The 23,429-nt window shown below is 40.0% G+C and overlaps 1 protein-coding gene across 9 annotated transcripts in view; it reads right to left on the bottom strand.

The window, feature by feature from the left end:
• Positions 1–22,927, bottom strand: part of rtn4b (reticulon 4b) — a 47,605-nt gene extending 24,678 nt beyond the window's left edge. The window contains exons 1-4 of one of the 9 annotated variants that reach the window (XM_074645261.1): positions 22,128–22,927; positions 14,668–14,706; positions 10,910–10,963; positions 7,637–9,517 (exon numbers count right to left, since the gene is read on the bottom strand). In XM_074645261.1, coding sequence (XP_074501362.1) covers positions 7,637–9,517; positions 10,910–10,963; positions 14,668–14,706; positions 22,128–22,689 — 2,536 coding nt within the window. In that variant the 5' untranslated portion in view covers positions 22,690–22,927. Of the gene's footprint in view, positions 1–279; positions 439–7,636; positions 9,518–10,909; positions 10,964–14,667; positions 14,707–22,127 lie in introns of those variants that run through there. The other 8 variants (XM_074645263.1, XM_074645262.1, XM_074645264.1 and 5 more) reach the window with 8 other exon arrangements.
• Positions 22,928–23,429: the final 502 nt, after the last annotated feature.

The raw sequence follows: 23,429 nt of genomic DNA, 5'->3' as shown, positions 1-23,429 counted from the left end.
CAGCTAAATGTGCTGCAACATCGGACACCGTTTTACAAATCGATTCTGGTCTCCCGTTTAATCGTCAATGTCAAATATCTATTTCCTTCAGTCAGCATGAAAGAAGAGCCACAGCAAGAAAATAAAAGCTATTTGGGACGGCGTTTTTTCCCCCCAAAAGCACCTTGCAGCAGTGAACACCTCCCACACTCTTGAGGGTGGAGGTGTCACTGTCCTGCTCCAACCACAGCAGAGAAACTGTCCAAGAAGACAAAGACAGAAAGGTGGAGGTACATATACCCTGTTCTCTCCAGTGCTTTGCGGCAGGCTCGCACTCCTTTTTGTCCACAGAGTTGTTCTCCATGCCGTCCGATCACCAAACACACATTCCAGACGGAGCGGGACCGAGCAAGAGGCAGTAAATGTGTGTGTGTGTGTGTATTCGGCTGCAGGAGGAGGAGAAAGAAGAGGGAGGGAGGGAGAGCGGGCGGGAGGGAGGGGAGCACCCGAGCAAGGCTTCCTGTGGGGGAGACAACTGCAGCGAGCAAATGAAGTCCCTCCTGTCAGCTGACTGTCTGCTGCCAGCGCTCTGACGCAGCAACTATAAACGTCTCTGCCTCACCTCCTCCCTCTCTGCTCAGCCTTTTTGGCATGTTCTCCCTTCCTCCTCCTCACCACTGCCAAATCTGATCTTCCCTTTCCCCTCCTTTTTCTCCCTCCAACTTCCACCCCCCCCATTTTCTTCATGCTTTATCTCCCCCCTGCTTTCCCTTCGTCATCCCTCCTCCTGCTGCTGTTGACGAAGCAGAAAGACGAAGCAGATGAATGATTTCTGTCCATCTATGTGAAACTGATTCAGTTGTATTTACTGTACCAGGCAGCATCAACAGAGACCTGCACATTTGTCAAATTAAAACAAGTGGAGAAAAAAAAAAACATTGCGCAGAGGCATGAAAGTACTGCAAGTCACCAAACTACACTACTTTTTTTCAGAGGATTTTATATGATGACTGATAACCTGTAGGGCTGGTCATCAAACCTCAACAACCGAAAAACAAGTCAATAGCACAGAGTATCAACTGTGAAGTGCTGAAAGATGGCATTAAACATGTTGTCAGATTCCTAATGTTTTTGTGCTGCAATTCATAATTATTAGGTCTGTCAATCAAATAAAATATAATTAATTAATAATTTTTTTATCTGTTCAAAATGTATCTTAAAGGGAGATTAGTCAAGTATTTAATACTCTTATCATCATAGGAGTGGGCAAATACACTGCTTTATGCAAATGTATGTATATATATTTATTATTTGAAATCAATTAACACAAAACAATTATAGATATTGCCTAGAAACTCTCACAGGTACTGCATTTAGCATAAGAAAATATGCTCAAATCATAACATGGCTAACCGGCAACAACAGCTGTCAGTGTGCCCCCAAACTGCATGTGATTATCATAAAGTGGGCATGTCTGTAAAGGGGAGACTCGTGGGTACCCATAGAATCCATTTACATTCACATATCTGGAGGTCAGAGGTCAAAGGACCCCTTTGAAAATGGCATTACAGTTTTTCCTCGACAATTTAATGTAAGTTTGGCGCATTATTTAGCCTCCTTCATGACAAGCTAGTATGACATGGCTGGTACCGATGGATTCTTCAGGTTTTTTATAGTTTCATATTATAGCTGTATCTTTACTCTAGTTTTAAAACTGAGCTACAACCTAAAACATCGCAAGTTGTGTTAATGCGTTTAAGAAATTAGTGGCGTTAGAACTAATTTGCGATATGAGGTCAACTTTGACAGCCCTAAATTATTTTCCCGATAGATTTGTCAATAAAATGTTAGAAAATAGTGAAAAATGCTGGTTTTGACCGACCAAAAGTCCAAAACCCAACGACATTCAGTTTAGAATGATATAAAAACAGACAGGCAGAGTTAACTTTATGTCAGTCAACTAATCGGCTGATCGTTTGATCAGATAGTTCTGGATTTCAACTTTTAAGAATGAAAGTATTACACAATTTAAGTTCTTGTACAGCTACATTTAATAGTTGTTTACTTAATACTTTGGCTTCTTTTGTTAAATGAATAGTGTTTCTATTTTTTAAAAGTAAAATCTTAAAACCTAAAATAATTTTGTATCAGTACTGAAACTTGATATATTTCATAGGATAAAACCCAGACCGGAGTAAACTGCTGAAGTGACTCAATTTTTTCAGTCACCTTCACTGATGCCAACATGCAGTTTAGGGATAACAATTCAAAATATGGGCTGCCAAATAAACAATGCTGCCAAGATTTCCAGGCATTATGATGACACTGATCCTAATCTACCAGTCAGAACAAAGAAATCCATCTTAACCCTCCTGTTACCTTCAAATTTATTAACATCTTTTATCCTTGGGGTCAATTTGACCCCAGCAATTTAAACCTCCAGAAAATGATTATAATTCAAATTGTTACTAAAGTTTATGTGTCAGGTACTTTGTTTGTTTGTTGACTACCTAAATAGCCCTTTAAATAAAATCAATATCTTCACGGGAACCATATTTTGCCGCCCCCAAAGCGTGGGGAAATATCAAAGTTCTCGCGAGAATGATGTTTCCCCTCCTCCATGTCGTATGAACTATCAGTGGTTCTCGCACTACTACAGTTATGGTTATGTTAGGTTAGGGCCCCAAAGCTTTTTGAAGATTATAAAGTTGCATGTTATAGTGACCTCAATATCATCCAAAACAAATGTTGATATTTCTTATACGTTTTAGACAGCTAAAACAGCCTGGGGTCAAATTGACCCTAAAGAACACTGATGCGTACAGCATGTGTACAGGACATTGAAAACAGATCATCATTTTAATTTTATGTCTACCCAGTTATCCCCATTAAATTAGGAAAAGTCATTAAATATGAAGCAAAAAAAAAATGTCAATCATTTATTTAGAGACGTTAAATATTGAATGGGGTCAAATTGACCCCAAAGATAATAGGAGGGTTAAATACTAAAGAGAACTGACTGACTTACTATGGCTGAAATAATCGGAGTTATCTGGTGTAAAATGATCGGATTATTGGTCGGTATCAGGGAGTTAGACTTCATCATCCAAGCTGTAGTCACTTCGTCCAGTAGATGGCGCCCATCTCATCTTATAAACCCCTCTACCTCCCCTCTTCAAGCTAAACACAAAGGCCCTTACTCATAAAAACACAGACCTGCAGATGTGTGTGTGAAGTGCATTAAAATGCATTGTTTTTCTGTGAATGACAGCAAAGCTTCAGTCGTAGGAGAAAACTGGATCAAACAAACTCTTGGTCCCATTATCAAAAGATATATTGATTATATATTTGACTTAATTTACTACAGGTCCAGGACAGGTCTACATACAACCATAAGAAAATAATTTAAATTAAAAGCAAGACAAGTGAAAGAGATCAGAGCTCAGCACTACAGCATTACATTTTAATCAATGTACCGATTAGTTGATGAATCATTGTTAAATGTTTATTTTCAGGTTCAGGACAGAGTGTCCCACCAACCTGCCAGCTCTCTTATCATTTGGTTCCCTGCTAGAAACAAAGTTGAAGCCTACAGCTCACGAGAGGGCAAACTTTGGTGGCGAAAGAGACGGTTATATAAATAGAGAAGTACAAAGTTTGTGCTGCTTTGTCCTCAGAGAGACAAAGTGACCTTTCACCGTGAAAACTTTGCTCTGCACTGTTTCACTGCGGATGACACACCCCAGTCATTATTTACATCAGAAAACTGGAGACTAGTTACAGACACAGATTATTGAGGAATTTCATTAAGTTCTCCCTTCCAAAATAAATGTGAAGCATTCATCAAAGTACGCAAATCAAACTGAATGTTAATGAAATAATTTGCAACATATTAGGTAAATGTCTATTCTCCAAAAATCCTGTATCAGTGTAAAGGCCTTTAATCACCGGGGGCGTGACGAATAAACATCCTGAAAATGCGGGATTACTCGCCTGCGAATATTATATGTCTATGGCTTTTGTTGTGAAAGGTAAGAACGGAAGGAGTGGATCTGGTCTGCGCTGCCTTTGTCAAGGTTGAAAGGAGTAATAAAGTTTCCCGTCTCTGTAACATTCACGTTCTGTGTGAAAGTATTCATGACAAAAACAAAAGTTCGAAAAATATACATTGACATACAAATTAATCGCACAATCCTCGCTGTATAAAGGCATGAACCGTTTCACGTCAAATGGCTGATTTACTAACAAATGAGAGAGATATTACCTCGGGCATGTTTTTAGAACATTTTCTATGGTTGCTGCTCTAACCCACCAAGCCACCGCAGAGGGAGCAACATGCTTTAAATCAGCTTTCTGCAGGTTCAGGGTGTCTCCAGACTTAGATTTCTTGTGATTTGTTCAATATGTTGCTCTATTTATATGTTGAGGTCAATGGTAAGGTCTGAAGTAGTGCTAAAACAATAAACTCATAAACCTAAATTAATCATTAATCAAGTTAGAATGTTGGTGATTTTCAGTTATCAATTACTTTTGGGCAACTTCTAAATGTATTTTTGGATTATATAAAGTTAAATCTACCCTATGAAATATGATTATGTTAATAATAAAAACTAATTATTGGTTTTCATTCTGAGTTGTCTGGTAAAAGCTAACCAAATATTAGGTGCTGGTCATAGCAATGACCTTTTTTAAAAGATCGTTTTTGTGCTTATTTTCAGTTATTGTAATATAATCTGCACTTGCAATCCTTATTCATTAAGCCATATAGCAACTGTTAAAAACAACGTCATTAATCTGTCTGCAGCTGCTTAAAGGGGAACTGCGGCCATTTAAAAAAATTCATACATGTTATTCCTATGGTCTAAGACAGTCCACAAAATATTAGTAAACATTTAAAACTCTCTCCCAAATTCAAAAACTAGTGTTAAAACTCAAACGAAGCTCCATAGACAATGAACTGGGAGAGACAGAGAGAGCACCCAGGGGAACGTTCTGAGTATATGGGTACATGTGTTTCACAACGGAGAACCTGACAATAGAATAAAGCTCATTTGGGTATAAAAAAAAGAAATATTCTGTGGGTCTCCCATTCATCGTCTATGGAGCAGCTCCAGACTTAATACCCTATGGCATCACAAGTTTGAGACTTACTTCTCTTGTATCTGGCTCTGAAAGAGAGGAGCTCATATTAACAAATACTGATTGAAGTTTCCTAGGCCATGGAAATAACATATTGGAATTCTTAATGTAGGTGATGTTCCCCTTTAAGGCCACCACAGTGATGCAACCAGGCCCCTTTCACTGCCAACAATTAGGCTAGTCAATAGACAATTACTCCATCGACACAACTAACTATTTTGATGATCGCTTTATCATTTAAAGTACAAATATTTGCCTGTATGCCAAATATTTGACTGTTGGTCAGACTAAACAAAAGATTTGAAGACGTCACTTTAAATGTAATGTCACACCCCCCCGCCCACCCCCCGAATTTTTTTAAAATAATCAGCAGAATAATGATTAAGAAAAACAATTTCTTTGGTGCAGCCCTAATAACCCTTTGTTGCTATTTGTGTTGAGACAAAATACAAACCGAGTAAAGAAGATATTTAAAAAAAAAACAATTCCTGTATCAGCAGCAGTATCAGTAGAGTAACTTATTAAGATTGGTAGAGAAAAACTCAGATGAAGCGAGCTGCTCTCAGCGTGAAGGGAGATTTATGTTCAGATTGCAGCTCTGCACCTCAAGTTGTATAATGAAGAACATTTGCTGAGTGGTTTCTGGGTCGGAGAACCCTTTGTGGGCCTGCCAGTGTCGCAATGCAGGGAGGAGGAGGAGGCGGCTTTAATTAACAGGAGATCCCTCCAAAACACACACACACAGTTAAAACATCCCAAAGAGCAAAGTCCTACTGCTCCAGTTACACAGTAGCTGTCTACGCTGTGGATGGTATTAATATGAGTGTGTATATTAACTGATCAATATCAGTTTAAATAAAACTGAGTCATCCATTAAAATGAAGACTAAGCGGTGTTGTCTTCAGAGACAGCGGCGCCTCGGGGGGGCCATTCATCACTTTCTAAAAGCCATGAAGAAGGCAGCTCTGCATCTGTCTGACAAACGGTCTCTGAAATATCATTACATCAGTGTTATTCTCAGTTACCTCTGGGTACAATAAAAATCAACTACAAACACTGGTTTACACATCAACAATGGAAGATTTTAAACTTGCCATGGATATTAGAGGAGGTGGTGGTAGCACCATTAAGGTTATCAAGTGGAATCTATCAATTACAATAATTATGTCCACAATAGAAGAAAAATCCCTCCCAAAAACAAACACACCAATCATCCTTAGGGCTGCAATTGACAATTATTCATTAATTGTAAAAAAAAAAAATATGACGTCCTCAAATGTCTTGGTTTTGTCCGTCAACAGTCCAAAAAACAAAGATGTTCAATTTATTGTGATATCTGCGACTTGTGCTTGATTAAACAACTGAAATGAATATTTTTTGTACTTCAAAAGCAGTGAGTTTTTTGGGAAACTCATTTCCTCTCCTGTGAACTGAACCTACTGGTGAATCAGGAGCACAAGCTGTGCTTTCTACCAGAGTTTTAGATTTAACTTTATTTGTTTGTCATACATATGAATGCTACTTGGAATCTAATGGACCAGTCTGTAGTGTGTACTTGATCTTCTAGAAACCGTAATCTGTCATTTATCATATCAAAGCAAGTTAAAAACCTGGCAAAATAACCCGCCTATGTAATTATTTAGTGTGGTTACTGGATAGAAAGTTCAACACCGTTTAAAGTCACTACAGCTCAAGTTATTTGGCACAAATGCTGCAGCATTTAGCCTCAGGTACACACAATCTGATGCAGTCATGCATTACAGGGTGTGGGAGAGATCGTAAACCACATAAATCAGAGCCAGTAACAGGGTGTGGCTGGTAGCTCTGGGTGTATGAGTGTCGTTGTGAGTGGGTGTCGGGGCCTATCAGGTGGTGTTGGGTTTCAGACCGGCATCTCGAGTTAATTCCAGAGCAGAGAGAAACTAAAACCAGACAGAAACGTAATTCAAGTTGACAGTTCAAATATAGTGTTTGCAGGTGGTCAACATCTGTATACCACGATTTCTCATTTCTGATAATCATGCATAAAATATATTTTTTCAGATGATTTAAAAAATTTTTTTTAAAAAGAATTAAAATAGACTCCTGCTTCCAACAAAAAACATGATCACATTTTACTTACCACAGCTTAAAATGTAAAAATAAAATGATCAGGTACACAGAGATGATATTATTCTAATGAGACAGAAATGCACGAAATGTAGCAAAAGCAAAAACGTTGAGCCACAATGGAACACACACCCACACAAATTAAACCAGACTTTACAAAATGCGAGGGTTAATTATCAAAGAAAATGCAAAAAGGGACGATGCAAGAAAGGAAAGGTGATACTAAGGAGAAAGTGATGGGATTTGAAGTAAATAGGCTACTGGCTGGTGGTTGGTTGGCTGGGAGAAAATAACGGAGGAGAAAAAAAGAGTGAAGATGAAAATTATGCCGATGAACATGGAAGTGCCAGTGAAAACTGAGGAGGATGTGGGGGGGGATGGTTTCCATGCCGGGACTGGTTTATTTTACCTGCTCTTATGTTCACGTTTGGCATCTTAAACCCTTTCCCGCCTTCCACGCTCTTCTTAGCGACAGCCTCCTCTGGTTTGCGGACAGGGGAGTGAATGAGCGGAGCTTGGGGCGGGGGCTGCTGAATGTCGAGCTTCTCCAGCTCGGCCTTGCTCTTCTGGGGGGAAGCCTGGGTAAGGAGGAGGTAGGAGCTCTGACTTGGAGCCTCCTCGTCAACCTTGGGGGGTGGGGCTACTTTTGCCACAGGTGGAGCTGAAAATGGAGGCACATCTTTCTGCCCAAAGCTAAGATCATCATCCATGGGGATCTCTGGGGGCTTGGAGGAGGCAAACTTGGAAGTATCCAGTGCCTCAAGAAACTCATCGATAACACCTCTGGGTGGTCGCTCAATGAATTCAAACTCCTCAGAGGAGACTTCATGCTCAGAGACCTCCTCAGCCATCTCTGGCTCCTCCAATTTCATCCTCTGGTCCATCTTCTCCGTTTCCACCTGGAAGCTGGCGGGGTTCTTGGCCATAGCTTCCAGGACTGGAGACAGGGAGTCTGCTGTTGGCGACTCGGAATCTGAATCCTCAGCGGGGGTCTTTTTGCTCTGGAAGTCCAGAGGCTCAAACTTTTCGGTCATTTTGGGAGAATCACAGCTTGAAAACCAATCTTTCTGCTCGATCTTGACTGGTTCATCTTCTTTGACCTTAGTGGGGGTGGTTTCCTCCGCCTCTTTGACAAGATCAAATGCACCAAAGCTTACGTCGTCTTCGACTTTTCCTTTGTCGGCCGCTCTCACTTCCAACTCCTCAGTCATCTCCTTCAGCAGGGACACTTTAGCATCAAAGGCAAATGGGTTGTTAGCTGACAGATTGATTGGAGGGTTTGGCGACTCCATCATCCTCCGTTCAAGGATGGGACTCTGCTCTGGGCTTCCCTCTGAGGAGCCGGAGTCCATTTTTTCGGGGTTGAGTGGGGAAGACTTCAGGATGTCCGGAAGCGATGGTGGCATAGCAGAATCTTCTTCCTTCTCCTCATCATCATCATCATCTTTGAGACCAGATGAGAACTGATTCACTGACTGCATGAGTGAATCAGAGGCCATCTTGCCCGTCTCAAATGTTTTCCCCACGTCTAAGAAAGATGGTGGGGTATCCTGGGATTCTCCAGTCAGGCCGTACTGGACCAGATCAGGAGTGGGACTCTCTGACATTTTTGAGGCCCTGCTGTCGGACTTGGAGTCTCCAAAATGGGAGTAGCCACTGTCTGCCAGTGGGGAATAGCCCTCAAATGGGTTATTATTCTTCTTCACCTCATACATCAGGTCATCATCTTCGTCAGACTGGTTGCCGTGCAGGTCTGGCTCGTACCCGGAAGAGCTAATGGGAGCTGTGTCCTTGGAGGAGGTATCCATAGAGACCTTGGAGTTGTCTTGAGATGCTAGGAATGGTGAATCCCAGTGCTCTGTTGGGTTAGAGGAGGCAAGGTGAGACTCAGGGACCTTCATCTGGGGGTTCACGGGGGAGGGGCCAGTGGAGGACCTGTCTGAGCTAATCAGCTTCTCCTCAGGTGAAAATGAAACTCCGCTGTCTTCACACGGATTATGAGGCCCTGGGTCTTTCCCTAAACTCAGGTAAGGACCAGCTAACGGATCTAGAATGTCTTCCTTAATCTTACTACGGCCGGGTCCAGAGTCACCCTCTTCACCCACCCAAGGCATGTTCTTGGAATGAGTAGTGGGGGGTTCAGTGGAGAAGGAGCCAAAGGATGCAGCAAATCCCGAAGGAGGGGGCTGGTTGGGACTCTCGGTCAGAGAAAGCTCCTCCAGAGAGTCGGGGGAGTGAAGAGGGGAGAGAGGAGAGATGGGAGCAGGGGAATCACCCTTCTGCCCAAGTGCTTGAGTAGAGAGGGAGGAGGGAGAATGCAATACAGCACATATCAAAGACATACTCCATTCCTTACAGTGCCCACCACACCTGGGTAGAAGTGTTATTACAAACATTTTGAAGGAGGTAAGACCAGACAAGTGCTGCTAAAAGGTCGGCTGTGGCTGGTAGATGGTTCACACACACCGTTTTGGTAAATGACTGACCAGTTTTGTTCATTCCAAAAGTCAATATAATGAGTGTTGAACATAACGGCAAAGAGGTCACACATTCAAAAGTCAATTTCTTGGCCTTTCTTTAAAACAGAAGAAAACCAACTTTAAACCAATGCTGAGGCTTAACAAATTTAGGCTGTTATCTGGATAAAACAATCCTGTTCATTCTCATCCAGATAAATTTGTTCTTTGAATGCAGTTTAAGGACTTTGTTAATCCTGGATGAAGTTATTTAAAAAAAACTTTGCACTCTTATTTTGAAATAAAGACAAATTGAGTAGAGAGTCGAAACCATGATCAGTGTTCATAGGATTGGCTGAGTGCTGATCATGTGATTGCAATTACATAAGGTAGGTATGTTGGGAAACCTCCCAACATGCACTGGCGCAACATATCCATGGACTTGTCTCATTTTATGTGTGCCTGCATTGTTACTAACAATCTAATAGATGTTTATGATGGACTTGTTTTTCCTTTGAAATTTTTATGTCCAATTGTTGCTTGCCCCATTTGACTTGACTAATGTAGCCCCATCTTCAGTTCGCATCTCAGGTAGGGAAGGAAACCAATTTATCAGCTCTAACAGTCAGCTATGTTTTTTTGGAATGAAACAGTACTACAATATAATGTTTCCAATGTGGTTTGGGAGAGCAGACTACCTTCCACAGTCGGGATTTGGCAGCATTTGTCTGGTGGTCTGTATTTACCACCCTGGTTGGATGCATGGTGGTAAAATGTTTTTTCCCCAGGTCTGGCGCCAATTAACCATGCTCAATCAGTCTTACAAACACAAACTGTTAAGTGATGGTAGATAATGATTCCTCTCAAAGAACTTTTACAAAATATTGTGAAATATAATAAATTAATATTGCTTCAATCACTGAGGAGAATCATTATTCCTACTATACTACTTGTGTAAGTTCATGTCAATCTACTCTACAACAATCACATGTGAGTCACAATGTAACACAAGCAAAGTCAAACATCCGATTTAGTGTTTAAGATACAAACCCACAAGCATCCTATGTAAATGCTATTTATAGGTGACAAATCTACAGCTTCTGACATGCAAAGGGTTATTTTTGCCACTTAAATGACAAACGGAGGGGGGTGAACTAAAGAAGTGGTGAAAGAATATAATAAAAGGAGGAAGATGTAGGGAAACACAGCGAGCAGAGAGAACTTGCCTGTAGGGAATTGCATCAGAGGATGAGGCTGAGCTTTAGAAGGAGAAGGTACATCTGTGGAGGAAATGAGAGAAAGCAGCAGAAAGTGAGTTTAGTCAGCCCAGAAGAGAAAGACCAAGGGGGAGTGGCAGATAGCTTCATTACAAAGGAATGCAGTTTGTGATGTCCAAAGTCTAAAGTGAAAACCACGTCCCTAGACTAACTGAATGGTACATGGCAGTAACTCTCAGCTGGGATGTTTTAATTACGGCTTCTGTGTGTAGTTAAGGAAAACGGGGGGACACGTGGGTCCCTGCAGGGTATTCTTCACCCAATTTAAATTGTATTTAGTTTACATTGCTTACTTAACAAGTTCTCTCAGGTATGGTAATATTTGTTAAAGGTTTCATTTGGTAGTGAAGGGGAGGACAGAACGTTGATGTCATAGCAAGACATAACAGACATGACCGCTTGCTATAGAGAAAGATAAAGAAGGCTCAAAGCATACAAAAGAGGACAGCTGTCATGATGGGACACAAGAATAGAAAGAATTCCCCTCCGATCAGGAGGAAGCGATTATGTTTAGTGGTTTGTAATCCTCAGATTTCACAGAAGTGAGCAACACGGACGATTCAGCTGCATACAAAACAAGTTACTAAACAGAAATGTAAAAAATATATAATCTAAATAAAATTAAATACTTTCAAAGCTCGAGCAGTTATGTAACTAACAGCACATTTTAACACATCAACATGGCTTCGGTGATTTGATCAGTGATGTTGCCAAAGAGAGGAAATTCCATTCATTCCAAGTTCTGTCAATTCAACCAAAAAACAGATGGCTAAAAGCAAATTAAGGTGAATCAATTAATTTGCTATCAATCAATTAGTTTTTTTCTTCCAAAAATCCAGGTGGTCCAAAGTGAGAGATAATAAAGATCAATGAATAGGCTGCTACTTCGACTGTGTGATGTATAAAAACTGAAGCAAGATTTTCCAACTACATGGCACTTTTTTCGTCTCAGGTTTATCCAAAAACAGCTTTTAGTGGATTATAGTCCGCTGTTTTCAAAACAGCCTGTAGTAGTTTGACTTGTCTAAAGCCAGAGTGCCAGTTAGTGTCAAATCCCTCAAATTATTATTAATAGTTCACAGGATACATGAAATTCTCAGTAGCTCACAAGACTTGGAAAAATAACATCAAATGAATCCAACAACCAGCGAGCTAATAATTCAACACACACACACTAAATACTCTTGGTTCACCCCAACAGTGTATTTCACCCAGATTAAAAAGAGTCCTTTGCTCAGTTCAAAAAGTCCTCAGCTCAATACCAATTTGTGAATTCCTTTAACTCTAAAGCAAAACAGAATATTAAAGCTGCAGTAGGCAGTATATTTTTGGCAGCATTGGGCAAAAATCCCATAATAACCTTTAAGCATATTGTAATTCAAGTGTTCTGAACGATAACTGGACTTCTGCTCCTCCTCATGGCTCTGTTTTCAGGCTTTAGAACATCTAGCCCGTGACGGGAGACTTTGACCAATTACAGGTCATTTCAGAGAGAGAGCATTCCTATTGGCTGTGCTCCGGTCATGTGACCAGAACTTGGCGTTCCTTCACCAGATTTCACAATGGCTGCCGCCTCCCAAACTTTCTCATTTTACCGCTAAACCGTGCACTACAAGATGATTCTGAGAACATTGGAGGAGAGAAATAGGCATTAACGTAACAGAATATTGATTCATATTTGATCAGCGCTGCCTAGTTTGACCGTTTGTTCGGAGTTCGCGAGTGATTGACAGCCGGCTCTCATAGACAGCAGCTGGAAAGCAGACCTCAGATCAGCTCTGACTGTTTGTCTTCCTCCGGTATGTGAAATCTTGCAGATGCCGTTAGGAGCACCGGAGGAACATTATTTTTTTTCAGGTTACCTGTTTCATGTACTACTGTCACAATATAGCGACTGTTTTATAAAAATAACTTTTTTTAAATCACATTTGCTCCATCTCACCTACTTCAGCTTTAAGAGCTCAGCTCAGTTATAAAGTTTCCCACATGAGAAGCCTTGCTGGAAATAAATCTGATTTATATGTGATTTTTTTGGTAGTACCGAAAGTACCAGAAGTAAAGAGTGGCGGACTGATGTCAGGTCTTTGAGAAGGTTTAAGATTTAAAAAAAAAAAAAGTTTGGCACGTTGTCGTGGGTACGCAAGAAGTTAACACTGTTGAACGGGTTAGACATCTTTCCACAAGTAAGCAGTAAGAGCCCACAGTATTGGTTTTATTCTACAACATATGCATTTATAATAAGTATATATAAATGTCATCAGGTGCATGGGACCGAGTCTGCCCAGGTAAAATCGGCACTCCTTTTCAGTGTCATAACATACATAAGTCAAATAAGAACAATCAGATATGAACACATTTTTTTAGATTCAGAACGATTAACACGTCATTATGTCTGTGTCCATTGCAAATTAACATCCATAAATCCGCTTAGAAATTATAGGAAAAAAAAAAAGACGCCTTGCCTGAGAATCTTCATGTTTTTCAAGTTTTCTTCAGTATCAAAGCAATCAAGTGATAGTTGTCTGTACATCCATGGGTACATTGCAAACGGGAGCAGCTAATAGCAAATTCGGCTCCAGGGTTGATGTATTTTTGTAGGCCAATCAGGAAGCTAGCATCACCCTGGTTCCCTCAACAAAATGTCAATGGGATTATTCCATTGGGTTTTAGATTATTGCAGAAAATGAGCCCTGTGGCAAACAAACGTTTATGATATGTACACGTTTTGTTCCGTAAAATAATCTCCACAAATTAACACCATTTTATGATTTTTGAAATGTAAATGCAATCGCCAGAAGTAAAAAGCAAACGTTGGCTGTAAACTACACCACGGTCGCATGAGCTTGAGTATACACAACGAGGCTGTAAAGGCGGACGAGTCGGCATGATGACGTCTTGTAGGCCCATTTAGTCACTTATTAGCAACCGCCTTTTTTAAGAAATAAAAGGCTTCAAAATTCACAAGTGGGCTATTAATGACATATTTTATATCCTAGAACTAAACGTGAAAATCTCTTCAGCTTGTGTTAACCACAGACCTTATTTCAGGCATCCAACTATAAAGCCATTCAAAAAACCTGTTGACTTCCAGACGAGGGAACTGGAAGTGCTACTATGCTAACTCATTTCCGAGTTTTAGAACTCATTCTTGTAGCACTCCAATTGCCAAATTGTAAACAAATGTAGGCTAAAAACCTCAAGTTGTAGCTCAGTGTAATTTACTGAATCCATGGCAACATTATAATTCCTGTTACATCCATGATCTCCTTCAAGCACAAAAAGACGTTTAACTTTCCCCGATGCTTGATCCCTGAAGTCATTAGGAAAATACAGACAGGAAAAAGTAAGTGACAAGAAATGGGGAAGTGCTCTTAAGCAAGGCACTAGATCGGCAAAAGTAGATAGGAAAGAGCTCTGTTTGCATTGAGAGACTCCCACTGTGAATATGAAGCAGGGTGGGACTCAGATACACTCCTCAGGTTCACAATAGATGATCAAAGTTTCATCAGAGTGTGAAGGACAAAAATCAAACTTAGACAATCACAGTCTAACATCTAAGCAACAGTAAGTTGATCATTGATTTGTTGGCATTACGTTCATCAGAAGCTTAAGAGAATCAGTCTGTAATACAAATATATATCGATCTCATAATCCAATAATCATTCGGCCAAATTGATTCTTCATATTAGGCCGTTTTGTTTGGTTACCTCTGCTGTCAAGTTTTACGTTCCAGTCATGAAGAAGACCTGTAGGGTTGAATCAATAAGACAGATTTAACATTTAACAGGTTGTAAGCTCTTTCAGCATCAGATTCAAAGGGAACAAAAGGATTCAAAAACCTTTTCCAGTATAGTTCAACATCGAAATTTGAGTTTTTTATTTATATATATATATATATATATATATATATATATATATATATATATATATATATATATATATATATATATATATATATATATATTCTAATGTGCATATGCAGACATTTCTTATGCGTTTGTGAAGTTACAAACACCAGAGAAGATGATTTCAAGTCCACCATGCTTTTATAAATATGTTTGAGTATGGTGACACATTCTCAAATCACTGATAGGATTAGCGCTGCTACTAACCATTATTTTCATCTGCCGATTATTTTATAGATTAATCGTTTGGTCTATAAAATGTCAGAAAATTGTGAAAAATGTCCATCCCAGTTTCTCAAAGTCCAAGGTGATGTCTTTAAATGACTTGTTTTATCGGTCCAAAACCCAAAGATATTCAGTTTAATATGATCTTTAAACAGAGAAAAGAAGGAAATCTCCATAGTTGAGGCTGAAAACATCATTTTCTGACATTTTTGCATGAAAGATTAACTATTAAATCGATTATCAAAGTAGTTGGCGATTATTTTTCCATTGATCGACTAATCGATTAGTTGACTAATCCTTACGGCTCGAGATGGGTTTACTATTCAGCTACCTCTTGTCTGTTTCCAAATCAATAACAAAATCAACTGAAAGTCAAAATAAATATTAGGAGTAGCATTTAGGTCTGCTACAGGAAGTCACAAGTATTTTTTTGAGAGTGATTAAACATAGCAGGCTGTAAAGCACATAGGTTGCAACTGAATGGGAGAGCTCAATCTACAGTATATACAGTATCCTGTTATTGGTGAATAGACTTAAGATTTAGACTACACACAATAGTAACTGGGCCATCCTGAGCAAATGTAACCAGATTAAAGTCAACATCACATGCCATCCTAAACATAGCTGGGAACAACGGACACTTCTTCTAGCTGCAGACAGTTACAATCTGCTGCAAGCAGCTAAAGCTTTTCAAGTTTGAGTCGTATTTGCTGATAAATGTTAGAAATTAGTTGTAACTAACTTTTTAACAGTTTCTCAGGTACAATTTAAGCTTTGCATTTTTTGCTGGTATAAATTCAAATCATTTTTCTTTTCAGTTTGATGGAAGCTGCAATTTGCAAATGTTGATATTTAAATAGGTGAATAATATTATGCCTGCCAATATTTGCATGAAACTGGTTTTTGAAGGTGTTGGGACTTTTTTGGGGGACTGTATCCCATATTAAAAAGTTTTGGCCACATGTTACTACAGTCGCCTAGTTCAAGGATTCTGGAGTACAAACGGACATGACAATAATGAAGTGAAACAAATTCAATTTAGTCCAATTATCGGGCTTCAACAACGGTGGGAAGCAGGAAGAAAAAGTAATGTAAATTCAGATAATTAACATCTAGAAGATGAACTACAGTTACCTCTCAGCTTCAGGAGAGATGAATGCTCTATCACATTATTGCTAAAGCCAAGCTACAAACTTCAACTCAAGTGTCCTACAAGCTGTCGAACAAACTTATAAAAGCCCATATGAACAAACTCTTGCTAATTGCACCAGCTATTTGCAGACCAAGTCCTTTGACATGAGGGAGCAAAAATCAGCTGGAAGTGGAGAGGTCAGGACTGTAACCTGAGGTTCCTTTCAGCTCACAGCTCACTGGTCGGGTTACAGCCGAGTGAGCCAACACACATCAGTGAATTAACACGGTGTAGTACTACAGCATAGTCCTAGATGGTCCAAACTTCATTATGCTTCTCAAATTAAATAATGGAGTCATGTCGTACCGTGTTGAGCGTCTTGTGGCAGTTTTTAAAATGTCCTCAGTTAAAAGTAGAGAATTACATGACGACAACTACTGGATCCTTTCCATCAGTGACGTGTTTTATCGGCAGGAATGTCCTTATAAAATCGACTAATTTGCTTGAAAATTAACAATTCCAAGCAAACTGTGGTTCAATCAAGACCAACAACATTGGTTTATTTATTTAAATATGTGAAGAGTTTCATATCTGATCTTGCATACATTAATTTGCTATAGTGTGATAAATATTGGATTTTTTTATTGAAAGTGATACGTGGATTAAACAATTCGTCATCTTCAGAAAAGTAATAGCAACGATTTTGATAAGTAATTGTTTAAGTGAAAAAAGTTTAGTGTTTATAAAGTAAGAATACCAACAATTCTCGCTTTCTCAAATAATTGTGTATATATATAAATATAATTTATACATATATATATAAATTATATATATATTCATATATATATATAATTTATATATATATATAAATAATTTATATATTTATTTGAAATAAGTTATGAGACTGATTGTGTCTTTTTTGCATGTAAAGTTTGGCTCCCGTTTATTGTCACAATATCACAATAGAAATCAAGGCCTATTGAAGGAGGCTGGGACATGGGTCGTGAGAGAACAAATAACTTGAGTTTTCAATTTAATTAAATAATTACATATTTTCATTCTATTAATGTCGCCGTTAAGGAAGGCTGTGTTAATTTGTTTTACATTTTCTGTATTGTTTTTACAGACATGTACATTTGGGCCACCAAAAATGTACTTTGGCCTCCAAATTTAGGGGCTTGGTGGCCTATGCCTAAAAAATATTAGCATCTATCCCTGCCCTGTAATACTGTGATATTAATTTCAACTAGGTCTATATTGCAACGCCCTCATGAATATTACCAATTAATTTTTTCTTCTTCAATCAAATCTTCGGAACTGCAATCAAATTTGTATTTTCATAAACAAACAAATTGCTGTACAGGAGTTGTTCCTTTGGTCTCTGACCTCAAGGGGAATCCTATAACTGCCAGTTTAACTTTCTTGTTCACATGCTGAGGTATTTGTCTCCTCCTTGAGCTATAAGTATCTCGAGGAACGCTTTTACAGCTCGACACTGATATATGACTTCAGGCCAGTGACTCACCTGCTACCATCTTGTAAAATAAAGAACTCAATGTACGATTCTCTGCTCCGTGACAGTTTCAAAAACACAAGAGCCCAAAAGTATGTAACTTTACGTGACTCTTTCCAGTCAAGTTAAGTTAAGTTAACCAGAGCAGGTTACTTTGGAGTGCTGGTTAGTTTAATGACAGACAAACAAAATACCTGCAGTGACAACTAATTTCATTGAAGCTGCAGACTCTCTACAATCTACAAAACAAACAGATAGATTCAGAAGTTTTTGGGGAAAAGGGAACACAAATCAGATCCTTGTGTTTTCGGATTCAGCTTTGTTCCATGTATTTAATCTGTCATGTTCCTGCCTACGGAGAGGACACAGAGTGAGAGGGAAACTTGCCTCCAGCAAAAACCAAACCAATCCTAACTGCATGATGTCTATCCACCCTGTAATTACTTTTAAAAAGGTTACTGAACTATTGACATGACCTGATAATTCAAATTTTTTTTCTACTATTATTCAGTGCCAAGTCTGCAGAGAAGTTAATCAAACTGAGCCAGGCTAACGGTTTTCTTCTGCTTCCAGTCTTTATGCTAAACTAAGCTAACCACTCCAGCTCTCTGCTGCATGGACACAGCAGATATTATCATCCGATTTTATCCAATTATAGATGTATCGGTTTCAACTTACATGTTGATCAATAAGTAACTAGAAATTTCACAGATATGTATGAGGTAATTTAGCGTTTTGGTAAAGAGTTTGTAAAACTGCTTGTTCAGGCACTTTTGAGAACGTTGCCTTCCTTTGTTAAAAAGGGTTTATAGAAAACTATATTCATATTTCTTAAAGTAAGGTATCAAAAAAGTACCGTAGTATCAAAAATGTTAGGACTGCCCAATGGGACGTTGAATGTCAACAAAAAGTCCAAAACTTCGCTTCTTTTGAAAAGCTGGAAAATATTTGGCTTTTTTTTTTTTTACTATTTTTGCTTGAAAACGACTGAAGCTCAAGTTATCTTTCTGTCGATCAACCAATCATTCCACCTTTAAACATTTTTCAAACAATAAAAATAAATCACAGGAGAATGAACAATTCTGGCGACAGTAAAAAGAGATTCTTTAAACTATTTCCTGCTCTAATGATCCACTGTTTGACTTGGCCGTTTAGATCGTTGATTTAAAATGTATTTATTTTTTTACATAAACTTCTCTCATAACAGCATTAAGGCCCTAAACTCATCTTCAATCAGCACAACGTGGGTACGTATCTTCAGCTGTGAAAATCTCAGCGCTTATCACAGCGATAAGAGGCGAGATTTAAAACAGATTGACATGTGGTTCTCATCACATTTAGGAGTTTGACTCACTTCTAGACTGAAAGACAGCTGCTGTGTTGGCAGAGTAAAAACAACAGATAGAAGCTGGTTGATGTGGTTGCTTTGGGTGGAGGGGGTCTGACTCTGAAGCACTTAACCCCATGTGTAGCCTTCACCAGGATACAGAGAAAACAACAACACTGGACAGCACACACACACACTGAGCTTTAAGCCTCCGTGACTTGTGTGTCTGACATCTCCCCTCTCCATCTAATCCACCTGACCACATCACAAGCTCTTCACAAACACACACTGACGGATGTAGGTGACCCAAAAATAAGATGTAGGCCGGCAGTGAACGTCGATTAACCAGACTGTCAGTCACGCTGTCGGGCGGGGCCGAGGGTGGGGACGAAGACTCACTTCAAACACCTTTTTTAGGGTGACGACGTGAATCACAGCAGGACTCATCGGATCAGACTCGTGTTCAGAGAAAAGACAATGGATTAAAGACAAAGAGGAAAGAAGCGTGTGGGGGTGATATCTGGCTGCACAGTACTATGCATTTTCCCCACAGACAATAGTATGTTACTGGTCTTTGACACTGAGTTTGAGCCACATTTAATAATAATAATGATACATTTTATATAGCGCTTTAAAAAGGCACTCAAGGCACTTTCATTTAATTAAGTCATTAATTGGCAATGTATGACAGACATTTTAAAAATGTTCAATACTAGTGCCAAATTATCATTATTAATTAATCTGACAATCATTTTCTCCATTAGTTGATTAATAATTTGGTCAATAAAATGTCAGAAGGCAGTGAAAAATCAAATATTCTTCAGCACAAGGTGACAGCCGACCAACAGTCCAAACCACTAAATCAATTAACTATAAAGTACGACCAAGAAAAGCATAAAATGTTTTTTTTTTGCTTGAAATATGACCTAAATGAGTAATCGATTGTCAAAATAGTTGTAGATAATTTTGTTTGATTTCACTAATTAATTGAAATCAGCTGAGTTTCACTTTTTACAATACCTTACTGAGGCATATAAACATTTATTTCTACTTTGTTAAATTTAATAAAAGAAGCAAATGTTAAATGTTGTTGAAACACAAGTGAGTGTGCAACAACTTTGCCCAAATAAAACACAGTCTAAAACTACAAGCATTCAAAAAGCTAATTCAAATATCCTAACTGAAATGTCTACAAAGACTTACTTTCAAAAAGAAAAAGAAAAAAGAGTGATAAAGGCTTGAAGACCATCTAAAGAGATGGAAAAAAGAGGAAATACTTAAACAATTAACAGAAAACTCAGACTCTAATTATCCTTAAGGGTGGGGAAATATGAATGATTTCTTTTTGTCTTTTGTTCAAAGTTGTGACTGCCTTTCACTGAGGCTCGTGGTCTATCCACCTCCATCAGTGGGCCTTGCCAAGCAGCCCCACCCTGCCTCTCTGCTGCCTGCTTCCCATGCCTGGAGGAGGCGAGACAGGCCTGTTCACTTGCCATCTGCCACATCCCAATAAACATCAACAATAACAGCATCACCTCAGAATACACAATTCCTGAAATCAAGTCCAAACATTAGAGAAACGCCACTTGAACATCTTTCAGAGCTGTGATAGCAGCAGAAAGGGGACGTGAGGAGGCTCTCAGGCCTCTCGAGCTACATTGTTTTCCGGATTTAGGGTGTTGGTTTGGGGGGGGGGAGACTGAAAACAGACGGCAACAGAGCAGAAGAACTGACACTGATTGAAGGCGCTGAGGTTAGTCTGGTAATAATATGGAAAAGCTAGGAAGCCGACAGGGAGTGGACGCAGAACTGATTCCTTTGTTGTGACTAATCTCTGTTACAGCTCCGGTTGACCGTGCGGTGCTAACGGCTCCTTGCTTCCATTATCGGACATATTCTCGTTCAACATGCCATCATTTTTTTTTAACTTAATTCATCCGTCATGATTTAAAAGGCCACCTTGCATAGTCTAAAACAGCTATTTTAATTCAAATCCCCAGATTCCAGATGAATAAACCAGTATGTTGATACGTTAGCCTACTGAAGTCAACCTGACACCAGACAAGAGAAACATCACACCATCGGGCCGTTTGATACCCTCCCCGGTATCAAAGCTCAAGAACAGGGCAAACCCGCCCTGATACTATTTCAGCACGGTTATTTGCTTTGTTGTGTGGCTACAGCCGACAGAAAAACAGGTAAAAACGCCCATGTCCGATAATGGAACTTCGCTAGCAACTAGAGTTAGCAACAGCGTGCACGCAGCGGGTGGAGGCGCAGAGCAGATGGGCGCTGCTCAGTCTGACTCAATTAGGACAAATATAACGGTGGAAGACATCAAATACACAACGGTACCCGTGAAACATTTAATAAATACACCACTGATATTAGGTTAAATGAGACAGTTGTTAACACATTGTTGAAGGCTAAAATGGTGCAACAGCTCCACATGATGCATCCTGTCGGGTATGTGTCTAAACAGGTGGGCCCAGTAAACCTGGGATAACCTGGTAGCTTATTCACCGGGAAGATGAGCAAAAAGACCGCACATTTCTCCATTTATGAAACTAATATATATATATATATATATATATATATACATATACACACACATATATATATATATACACATGTCTGCTTAAAAATGTGTTTCTCCCCATTCACGAGCATCAAACTGTCACACAGCAGGTTAGCGTAACGATGAATCAGGGCTAGCATCACTAGCATCACTAGCTAACCGGCTAGCCTCGCTGTGACGGAACATTCATGTTAATAAATAAGGAGGAACATTTCAACATGATTTAACGTTTACTGGTGAATAAAGTTGGTTAAAGCGACACATGTGTCGCTTCGCCCCGCTGATGTGTCTCCATGTCGGCGTGTGACAAGCACACGATGCTAACCTGGTTCAGATGAACCGCAATGAACCGATAAAGATGGAAAATTACCCGTTTAACTCTATCTCACTTAAATATACAAATATATATTTATGAATTAATCTGTTTGAATTGCTAAAACTCGCTCCCATATTAATGTATATCATTGTTTTTAGTGGAGACACTCACATGATGCTGGAGCCGGTGCTTCCTCTTTCACCGCAGGTTGCTCTGCTGCCTCTGCGGGGGCTGCGGCTGCTCTGCTGGGTTCAGCCGCTGGGAGGGCGTCGCTCTGCGGGGCAGGTTTGGGCTCGGGTTCGGGTTCTGGTTCTGGTTCTGGTTGAGGTTCTGGCTCCGGGTCGATCTGTGTACTCTCGGGTTCGACTTTGGGGGCGACGACTTCGGGCTCCTCAGCAATGAAAGACGGGATGTCAGGAATAAAAGAGAAGCTGGTGGAGTCTGGCATCAAAGTCTCCGGTTCAGGTTCAGGTTCTCTTGCGTCTAGCAGTGACACCGGTTCCGGCTCCAGTAACGTTACTGGCTCCTCTTCCGTGTACTCGTGTGGCGCACTGTCTTCAGTTAGGTGTCGGTGAAGGGCGTCCTGAGCCCCGCCGACCAGGTCCACTATGTCATCCACGCTGAACAGGTCCTGTTTGGGCTGGTCCAGCTCGGGTCCCGGTTCGGCCTGGTAGTGGTGCATCTCTTCACCGAACAGAGGCGTGCTGGAGGAGACGTGCTCGCTGTCTGCCATCTTTCTTTTCTCCCCAAACTGTCTTCTAAGGTGGACAAAGTTTCAGAGCCGCTAGTTCTTGGGCTCGGACTCCTCGTGTGACAAACTTCCGTCGGGGATAGCTCTGAAACTGCACCGGGAACCTCCTCCGGTACGTCTGCTCCTGACACCGGATAAAGTTGGACAAGTGCGCCACACGACAGTTGAGTCGGACCCGTGTCTGTCTCTCAGATGGACACTGCGAAGTTGAGAAGTAGAGGAGGGGAACTCTGCTGACCAATTACCTGCGAGTTAACACCTGAGTGACGTGACCTCTGGCCAATCACAGCGTGTCAAAGTAGAGGCGGACTCCGCCCAGCAGAGTGGAGGTGTAACGGGACACCTCCTCCTCCTCCACCAAACCCTGCTCAAATTTAGGAGGAGCAGAAAGTTCAGTCTGTTCTCTGACATAACTTCAGCTCCAGCAGGGCACTTCTTACATAACTTTAACTTAGGCTCCTCTTTTTTTACACCAAGTCCTCCTGCTGCTGTACAGCCAACACATGTCGAAGACGAGCAGTAAGCTACTGGAAGAAGTACTCAGAAGTTTTACTTAAGCATGACCATAATGTAAAAAAAGATTCCAGTAAAAGTCATACTTCAAAAGTATCATCAACAATTAAAGTAGGCTATCAAACGTCACACAGAATGACTCATTCAAACCTTCATTTGATTATTATTTTTAACTGCATTTAGAGGTGTTACTTGAGTAAAAGTTGCAA

This window comes from Sebastes fasciatus, chromosome 9 (genome assembly GCF_043250625.1).
Source record: "Sebastes fasciatus isolate fSebFas1 chromosome 9, fSebFas1.pri, whole genome shotgun sequence".
NCBI classification, from domain to species: domain Eukaryota; kingdom Metazoa; phylum Chordata; class Actinopteri; order Perciformes; family Sebastidae; genus Sebastes; species Sebastes fasciatus.
Note: the sequence above shows the minus strand (reverse complement) of the source record. Positions and strands in the feature narration are given on the sequence as shown.